Here is a 9,494-nt window from a genome sequence, read left to right on the forward strand (position 1 = left end):
TATTGCATGAGTGTTAGCAATTATGGGAGACTACGAGATAGTTGAGTATGTGAGCTTGTTGAAAAGCTCTATTATTGACTCTTTCTGATGTTATGATAAATTGTAATTGCTTCAATGACTGAGATTATAGTTTGTTAGTTCCCAATGAAGTTTATGAACCATCATACTTGACATTGTGAATTGCTTATTACTTGAGCATAGGAAATCATATGCCAAAATCTATATATGTTGCTGTTATTAGAATGATCATGATGCCCTCATGTCCGTATTTTATTTTTATCGACACCTCTATCTCTAAACATGCGGACATATTTTTCGATTTCGGCTTCCGCTTGAGGACAAGCGAGGTCTAAGCTTGGGGGAGTTGATACATCCATTTTGCATCATGCTTTTATATCAATATTTATTGCATTATGGGCTATTATTACACATTATATCTCAATACTTATGGCTATTCTCTCTTATTTTACAAGGTTTACCATGAAGAGGGGGAATGCCAGCAGCTGGAATTCTGGCTGGAAAAGGAGCAAACATTGGAAACCTATTCTGCATAACTCCAAAAGTCCTGAAACTCCACAAAACAACCTTTTGGATTTATTAAGAATTTATGAGCAAAAGAAATAGGACAGGGGGCCCACACCCTGTCCAGGAGACAGGGGGCGCGACCCCCTATCTCCTGGGCCCCCTGGTGGGCCTCCGGCGTCCATCTTCTGCTATATCATCACCCTTTCCCTGGAAAAAATCGTGGGCAAGCTTACGGGACGAAACTCCGCCGCCACGAGGTGGAACCTTGGCGGAATCAATCTAGGGCTCTGGCGGAGCTGTTCTGCCGGGGAAACTTCCCTCCGGGAGGGGGAAATCATCATCAACGTCATCACCAACGACCCTCTCATCGGGAGGGGGTCAATCTCCATCAACATCTTCACCAGCAGCATCTCCTCTCAAAACCCTAGTTCATCTCTTGTATCCAATCTTGTATCAAAACCACAAATTGGTACCTGTGGGTTGCTAGTAGTGTTGATTACTCCTTGTGGTTGATACTAATTGGTTTACTTGGTGGAAGATCATATGTTCAGATCCTTTATGCATATTATTACTCCTCTGATTATGAACATGAATATGCTTTGTGAGTAGTTACGTTTGTTCCTGAGGACATGGGTGAAGTCTTGCTATTAGTAGTCATGTGAATTTGGTATTCGTTTGATATTTTGATGAGATGTATGTTGTCTTTCCTCTAGTGGTGTTATGTGAACGTCGACTACATGACACTTCACCATTATTTGGGCCTAGAGGAAGGCATAGGGAAGTAATAAGTAGATGATGGGTTGCTAGAGTGACAGAAGACAAAAGCCTAGTTTATGTGTTGCTTCGTTAGGGGTTGATATGGACCCATATGTTTAATGTTGTGGTTAGGTTTACCTTAATACTCCTTTTTGTAGTTGCGGACGCTTGCAATAGGGGTTAATCATAAGTGGGATGCTTGTCCAAGTTAGGGCAGTACCCAAGTGCCGGTCCACCCACATATCAAATTATCAAAGTACCGAAAGCGAATCATACGAACGTGATGAAACTAGCTTGACGATAATTCCCAATGTGTCCTCGGGAGCTCCTTCCTCATTATTAGAATTGTCCAGGCTTATCCTTTGCTACATAAAGGATTGGGCCACCTTGCTGCACTTTATTTACTTTATTTACTTTTTGCTCGTTACTATTTATCTTATCACAAAACTATCTATCACCTACAATTTCAGTGCTTGCAGAGAAAACCTTACTGAAAACCGCTTATCATTTCCTTCTGTTCCTCGTTGGGTTCGACACTCTTACTTATCGAAAGGACTACGATAGATCCCCTACACTTGTGGGTCATCAATAGCCAATTCTGGAGTCAGGGCTCATCAACGCTTCTCCGTGTATTATAGGTTCATTGTTTGTTTCGACAATATTTCGCATGCACACCCCAAAGGTTTGTATGAATTTTCCAACCTATATAGTTCAGTTGCACGTTCGACTGAAGTCTCTATATCCTATGTAGAGGCTTCTGTATCAGTCGCGGTAAGAAATCTTAGAACTACTTCTAGTGTTTCTCTTTTTTGACTTGATCACAAAGATTCCGTAATCTCGTCGAATTGCACTGTTCTCCCACTCACTCTTTTGCAGAAAACATTTTCTTCAAAATTTCCGCACTCTATGACAAAACACTTTGCCTCGGCGTAGTGATAGAAGAATACCCAACCATTTGGGATAACCTATAAAGTAGCGCTTATTTCGACAAATTTGATGGCACTCTTTTTAGTGTAAAAGCCATAGTCCCTAAAGCATCACATTAAAGGTATATTGGCGGAACAATCAATGGCATCTCTGATGTCACCATGTCATACATTGCTTGATTACATCTACTCAAAACACACTACTCTTAGTAGTGTTTCTAGGAGGTGCAAGCTATAAAAAAATTGTGGCTCATGAGATATTCGCTAAATTTTTAACTCAATTATTGTTTTTCTACAATTCAGTTGTAGAAACATAATTTTCTTGTTACAATAATTTCTACTTCATTCTGAAAATCTTTTGAAACATTTCAAAATATCCAGATTATGTCTCTATTAGTAAATATAAATATCTACTTGAGTCATCATTTAAGATAGATAAATCCACTGCTTGCAACAACACTTATTGGATACACACATCAATATGCATAATTCTTTCTCTATGGCATGTGAACGGTATTTTAGTTTACTTCACTATTTGGATGAAAGTTGCAAGTGTAAGATGATTCGAAATCATATGACTCAAATATCCATCACTATAGAATTTCTTCATGCATGGTTCTCCAATGTGACTAAATGCAATGCCACACATGTGTGATATTCTTTCAGTCTTGCGACATTTAGCATCACTGTTATGGATGTTCAATTTTATCATCAATGTTCATAACCTAAATCATATTCACAATAGGAGTATGGCCCTTTTGTCATTACATCTAACATGTATTGTTTTCTTATGAACAACCTCCTTGCAACTTCTATGCAATGTACCAGAGTGTACAAAACTCTAAAATGAATTATAATAATAAATTCAAAGGCAATATGTTGATGAAAAAGTATCATGACTATTAAAATGAAAAAGTAATTCAGAGGTAATTACTAGAGTGCTCAAAGTAGGTGATGACGTCTGGAAGCTAGGGCGGTTAATGGTTGTTTCCCGTTTCATCGGGGAAAGGCCAAGGAGGAGGTTGTGGTCGCCGGCATCTACTTCATCCACTGTAGGGTTATCTGCTTCGTCGGCTGGCGCATAGTCTGTTCTCTGGCTGACTGAGGTCTGGCCTTCCTATCTTCTTTTCTCGTTCCCGTCCTGACGCCCGCTCTCACCGTTTTATGTCTTTACCGTCAAGTAGGTGTTTCTTTGTTGACGGGGCACAGAGAAAGGATGGCCAGAAAGGACTAAGACGTTGAAAAAGAAAACCATACCTGCCATCCACGAGCCACAAATCCAACACACGATCCACCGTCTTCCAGATGCCACTGTTGCATACCACAATCTGCATCCACTTCTGGACTACCTCCCAAGCTCTGCTTCGGTGCTGGAGCAAACGTCGTCGCAATGGCCGAGTCCAAGGACACAAGTTCACCACGAGGATGATGTCGTCGCCACGCCATCCTTGAGTGAATAGTTTGGTTTTCAAATCCACCTTCAATCATGGACCGATTGCCTCGTCGGGAAAGGATCAAAAACTTCTTTATTCAACGCCGCCATCGCCGCTGCCCGAAGCTGAGACGATGAACGATCCAAAAACCTAAGCTACTAGGGCCTAAAACCTAATGCTACACGATCCACACGCGTGGATTCGACGCCCCCCACCGCCGACGACTGAGGCCGTCGGCGTAGGGAAGCCACCGGAGGTCGACGGCCGAAGGTTGGACCACCCTTTATTTCTTTGTGAGGAATAAAGAAAAGCGGTTTGGTTTCTCCAAAATTTGATTTTAACCGACCGTCGTTTGAAAACTGCCCATACACATCCGTAGGCCACCATGGGGATGTACACAACCTATATCATATTATTAAAAAGAGAGAAGTGAAATTAGCGCAAACTGCAACACGGTGTGCGACTGCTTCATGCATGAGTGTTTGCGTGTTTTCTATATCAATTGAGCAAAATGGAGCACTTCTCCTAATATTTGGTAGTCTATTTTTCATTTCGCTTCAGGTTGAATTTTGTTCATGTCTGATTCTGCACCAATCTCATCGTCACCGAGCGTTTCATTCTTCTTTTTCTCCGCGTGCACGTTTGTCTGACTGAATGATTCGGGTTATTGGGCCTCCTACTTGGCCGTCGTCGTGGAGCCTCCTGCTCGCGTGCCTCTCCATCTACCTCCTCCCAGTGGAGCTCCGACGCCGCAGTGTCAAGGACGTTCAATGACGCGGGAACTGTTCTGCTGAAGTTTTACTCTCGACAACCGTTTTCGTGCGATAGAGGAAACTGAAAAAGGGGCAAAAACTAGGAATTTGAGGTATGATGTTTTTTTTAGGGGAGATGAAAAAAAAATCCAGTATCAGCTGTTTTGCGCGATCTAGAATAGATTTTTTTTCCCGTTCAAAACCATAAGGTGGTTTTACGGATCTGCTAGAGATGCTCTGGTTGTGCAAGTGCTCTCCGCCAAGCGAGTTACTCGAGCAACATAGTGCAAAGGTAGATCAAAAATGGAAATGATATCCAGCGAACGCCCTTCTGGCCGTCCGATTGGGATGCACGAATCTTGTTGCATTTTGGTAGCCACGTGAGCCGAGCTGTCTCGTTCGGGCAGAAGTTCAACCCAGCGAACACCCCGCTCGGGGTCTATCACAATTCACACCCCGTCCCCTCCATTGACCATTTCCCTTTTCCCCATCCCCTCGTCGACTTATCTCTCTCCCCGGCGGTTTTCCGGTGATGCTTGCTGCGGCGGCGGGGGCGGGGGCTCTCTCCAGTGGATCGTGAAGCTCGGCGGCGGGGGCAGTTATCGTCATGGCCGTCAGGACCCTCGCCGCCGCCAAGGCCATGCACCAGGCCGTCCTCGCCGAGACCCAAGGCCGCCAGCATCGACCTCTCCTTCCATCGCCTCCGTCCGCAAGTTCGCCGCCGACTTCGCCGCCAGAGGCCTCTCGCTCGGCATCCTCGTGTACGCACCCTTTCTGGCTTCTACTCGTACTACTCACTAGTAGTAGTACTTCCAATCATGCGCACCCGGCTTGGACGCTTGGTAATGCTGTCGCAATTCGTGAAGTCCAGTCAGGTTTCTATAAAAACTGAGCAAAATGAAGACGAGTTAGACTCCCAAAACTCGTTTTAATTTCAGGTAGACCGAAAATTTCAGAAAATTAAAGCGACGGGAGCGGCAAGTTTCAGAAAATTGACGTGGAATTGGGGACCGAATCGGATTCAGAAAAAAGGAAACCGTCCGTGTTTCTATTTGGAAATTTGACGCGTCCTCCGTCGCCTGCAAGTCCATCGTCTATAAATATCGCCGGCCACCTCTTCTCCCAGATCCCAATCGCCCGCCCTCGCTCCCCATCAACCCCTTCCTAGCTAGCTAGCGAAGCACCAGTTTGGGCAGCCGCCGGGCAGGATGGAAGGGCTGGACGTGTACCAGCACTACCGCTTGAACCCTACAGATGTGGACGCCGTGACTTACTACCTGCCACGCCTCATCGCCGGCCAGACGCTGCACGGCGCCGATAAATTCATCCACCACGTCGACATCTACAGCTGCGAGCCCAAGGATCTGGCCGCCCGGATTGCGCCCGTGCCGCAGGCCGCCAGCAGCGGCGACCGCTTCTTCTTCACCACGCGCAAGAGCAAGAACGGAAGCAAAACCCAGAGCGTGCGCACCGCCGGCGGCGGCACCTGGACCGTCAACGCTACCACGGCCGTCAAACACGCCGGAGTCGAGGTCGGCGAGAGGAAGAACCTGTCGTTCAGGAAGAAGGGCAAGTCCACCGGTTGGGTCATGGAGGAGTACAAATGCTTGCTGCCAGAGGCCGTCGTCGCCGACGGGGTGAAGGTGTTCTGCAAGATCCACTTGGCTCAGCATCCTCCTGACGCGGCCCGCCAGGAATCAGCCGCGTACAAGCATCAAGCAGAACCGCAACCAGAGGCCGTGACTGCGAGCATGCACGCACAGAAGAGGCCAGCAATAGCTCCCGCCGCCGATCCTCATCCGCCGCGCCCCAACAAGAGGATGCGAGGAGCAGTCCCTGTCCCCGCACCTGCCCCACCGTCGTTCTTGACGTATGATGAGGCAGCGAGTGCAATGTATGGCCCGCTGGCTCGTACCATCTTCCCTGTTCAAGATGCTCTGGATATACCAGCGTCAATCGAAGGTCCTTCAGCATCATGCGAGTCCACTACAACATCCAACCACTCCGGCGTTGCTTCTTCCTCAGATAATATGCAGCGACAAGCTCAAGCTACTGAGATTTCCTCCCAGTCAGATGTGCTGGAGTCTGTCAAGAATTACAGCCAACAACAGATGATTGTTCCTGAGGCTGGCTCAAGCATTGCAAGGAGCACATATGAAGAGGATGTCTTTCAGCCATTGGAGCCTCTTTCCGATTTGCTGGATGGGGAGGCAGATGGTTTTGATATTGAAGAACTAATGAGAATGATGGAAGACGACCCAATTGAAGTGGAGCCGGTCACTGGAGCCAACACTGGCGTGGAGATGGGCCAACAGGAACCTTTGTACCTGGATACCTTGGACCAAGGCATGCTGGAGGACATGCTGCAGTCCGATTGCCCTTACCCAATGTCAGGATCAGAGGATCGGGCCATGCACAACCCTGCCTTCCATGATGCTGACAAGGAGAAGAGGTACAATGCCGCGTCGGATCTTGACGCTCCATCGCTTCAGGGACAGGACCACTCGTTCAAACCGCAGCCGTGCTCCTTCGATCCATTTGAAGCGGCGTGGAAGGCCGAAGAGGCACTCGAGAAGGAGAAGAGGGACAATCTTCACGCTGGACCGCTTGGAGGACACAACAACTTCTTCTCGTCTGCAAGTGTCCATTAAGTCCGATGTTGAAATTGCTTTCAAAGTGTATACGAGGATACTCGCTGGCTGATATATTAGTTCGTCCTTGTACGATCGCCACACATGTACCTCTGAGCAATTTGCTCCACTTGTTCATGCAAGCTAGTAAAACTGTTGTTGTTCCTGCTCCTGTTATCGATGTTCTGAACCTTGCATTCGCTCCTGCGCTAGTACTTCTTCTGCAGTTCTGCTCTGTTTCCTGCGATCAACCATGTTAAAACTGCTGTTATCTTTTTGTATCAGGCTCATATAAGCAAGCATGATGCAGTTATGATCTGGGCAACCTCAGATAAGTAGTGGTAACTATGTTTGTAAATCAAAACTCTTTCACTGCTCGTGATAATCTGCAGAACAACTTCAAGTTCATAAGTCGCAGAGCAAATTCAAGTTGTGGCAAACAAAAGTTCTGTCTATTTTGCACTGCTGAATTCATGTCTTTTATTATCAACTAAAAGCCTGATCCTTCTGGGAGATGCAATGTATTTAAAAAGTTCACTGAATCATCAAACTATTTCTGGTCAAACAATCCTTATTTTGCAGCTTGCCAGCTGAAACATATACAGACCTCAAGGCGGCAACTGACGCATGCCCATGTCTGAAGTCTGAACCGTGTTGTTTTCAGAAATGCTGCAGTGTATGGAGTTTGTGTTTAAGCTCCTTATCCCACTGGTCTAGAGCTCTATTCCCATTAGCTTATTTAGATTCCTCAAATGCAGAATTCAGGTCAGGTAAGCGCACATAATTGCTACAAGTTTAGACCATCTTGTGTACGGTCAGTTCCATTGTCGTCATATGTGGCTGCTGTTCGGTTTTGGCTTGGTGGTTCCTTGTTCTTAGTTCGACTATTGGAATTATCTCTAGCATACATCTTGTTGTTCGAATGTTGCATATTGATGGTACCCTGTACTTATGCATTTAGAAACTACAAGTATGTGTTATCTGAATTATTATTATTTCGCATTACAACATTGCAATCTGTGGATTAACCTTTTTGTAGTGACGAGTTAATTGCCTGTCCGTTGCCCGTGCGTTGCAACGTAGCCTTTTTGAATCTTCAACCATGATCTCTCACGCCTCTACATGTTGCGCTCTCTCACTGTTCCCCTTCTTCAACACTTCTTACCATTTACTCTTTTGTGTAAACACTTCTTACAGTGTCAATGTTCATGATAGTGTGGAGTAGTCATATTTTTCCTTGAAATCTAAGTCCAGTCTGTCTGTCTTGTTGCCAACTGAATTTACAGTATCTAAGTGGTCTCTAAATTCTGCAGTATTTATGTTCATGACTTACTGAACTATGTTATCTTTTTTAACAGTGCCTTGTTCTAAATAGTTGTATTTTAGCTCCATAGCTCTGTGTAATTTGTCCCTTGATTTTTTGCCACCTCTGATTTTTTTCTGTTCCTGTGCTTGCTACTCCTTAATTCACACATGTACAGGAGGCACAAGAGGTTAAATTGAATCTAACCCTCCAATTTTATATGTTTTGATCTCATTTCTGAATTCCTGTTGTTATTTTATCTCAAACAAGTACCCAGATTTATAAAGATCTAGTGAGCATTGCCAATGTTGGAGAGCGAGTGATCTGAATAGGTTTATGTGATTGATCTGCATTAACTTTTCTCTCTAACCTTTTTTACAGTACAAAATGATAATGATTTACAGATTGCAGTAGTTGTCTTTTTAGTGCAAACTCTGTACTTGTTAATCATTCAAGTCTGAACTTGTCTGACAGTTTCGGACTTTCTTCTGTAGTTTCGTTGACTATGCATGAATCCCATCATTTAGTTGTATTTTTTACTGCTATACACGAAGGCGATATGAAATGCTGGACTTTGATCCAAAAGCTATTCATGAAGATCTTCAATAACCGCAATAGCAACGCCGATTTATAATCTGAAACAATCTAGAGTGTGTCCTGAAGCTAGTGATTATCCTGTTCTATTTGATATCTGCAACAATCAAGAGTGCACGGTTGCCCGTTTTGTTGCTGATGGGTGTTCCCTGACCCTGAGCTTCAGGCAACGGCTTACCCTTGCCCTTTCTGATCAGTGCAACAGGATCGTGCTCGGTGCTAGAGCTTTGACATTGAACAATTCTTCTGATAGTGTGTCCTGAAGCCTGAATAAATTGGGCAAGTTTACGACTAGATCTGTTCACAAGTTGTTGGAAAAGCCTTTGGCTGGTGCACATAATGGGTGGGTCTGGAAAGCCCCCATCCCTCTTAAAATCAAAATCCATGTGTGGCAGTTGTTTAGAAATGCTATATTAACTCGAGATAATCTAAAACTAGAAATTGGCTAGGTGACCCTCTGTGTTCTTTTTGCAAGTTGCTGAAGATGTTCAACACTTGTTTTTTGGTTGTGGGGTAGAGTGATAGGTACTGAGAGCGGTCCTACAAACTTGTGGCGAAGTTTTGCTTGGCTATAT

The 9,494-nt window shown here is 45.0% G+C and overlaps 1 protein-coding gene across 3 annotated transcripts in view; it reads left to right on the forward strand.

The window, feature by feature from the left end:
- Positions 1-4,840: 4,840 nt before the first annotated feature.
- The window catches only part of LOC123158955 (uncharacterized), a 5,725-nt gene continuing 1,071 nt past the window's right edge, over positions 4,841-9,494 (forward strand). Inside the window, exons 1-2 of one of the 3 annotated variants that reach the window (XR_006479409.1) lie at positions 4,841-5,153; positions 7,308-9,488. Coding sequence is in view for 1 of the 3 variants with exons in the window: in XM_044576769.1 (XP_044432704.1) it covers positions 5,601-7,043 (1,443 nt within the window). In the remaining 2 variants the exon portion in view is untranslated. Of the gene's footprint in view, positions 5,154-5,330; positions 7,195-7,307; positions 9,489-9,494 lie in introns of those variants that run through there. The other 2 variants (XM_044576769.1, XR_006479408.1) reach the window with 2 other exon arrangements.

Source organism: Triticum aestivum, chromosome 7B, assembly GCF_018294505.1.
Source record: "Triticum aestivum cultivar Chinese Spring chromosome 7B, IWGSC CS RefSeq v2.1, whole genome shotgun sequence".
Taxonomy (NCBI): Eukaryota; Viridiplantae; Streptophyta; class Magnoliopsida; order Poales; family Poaceae; genus Triticum; species Triticum aestivum.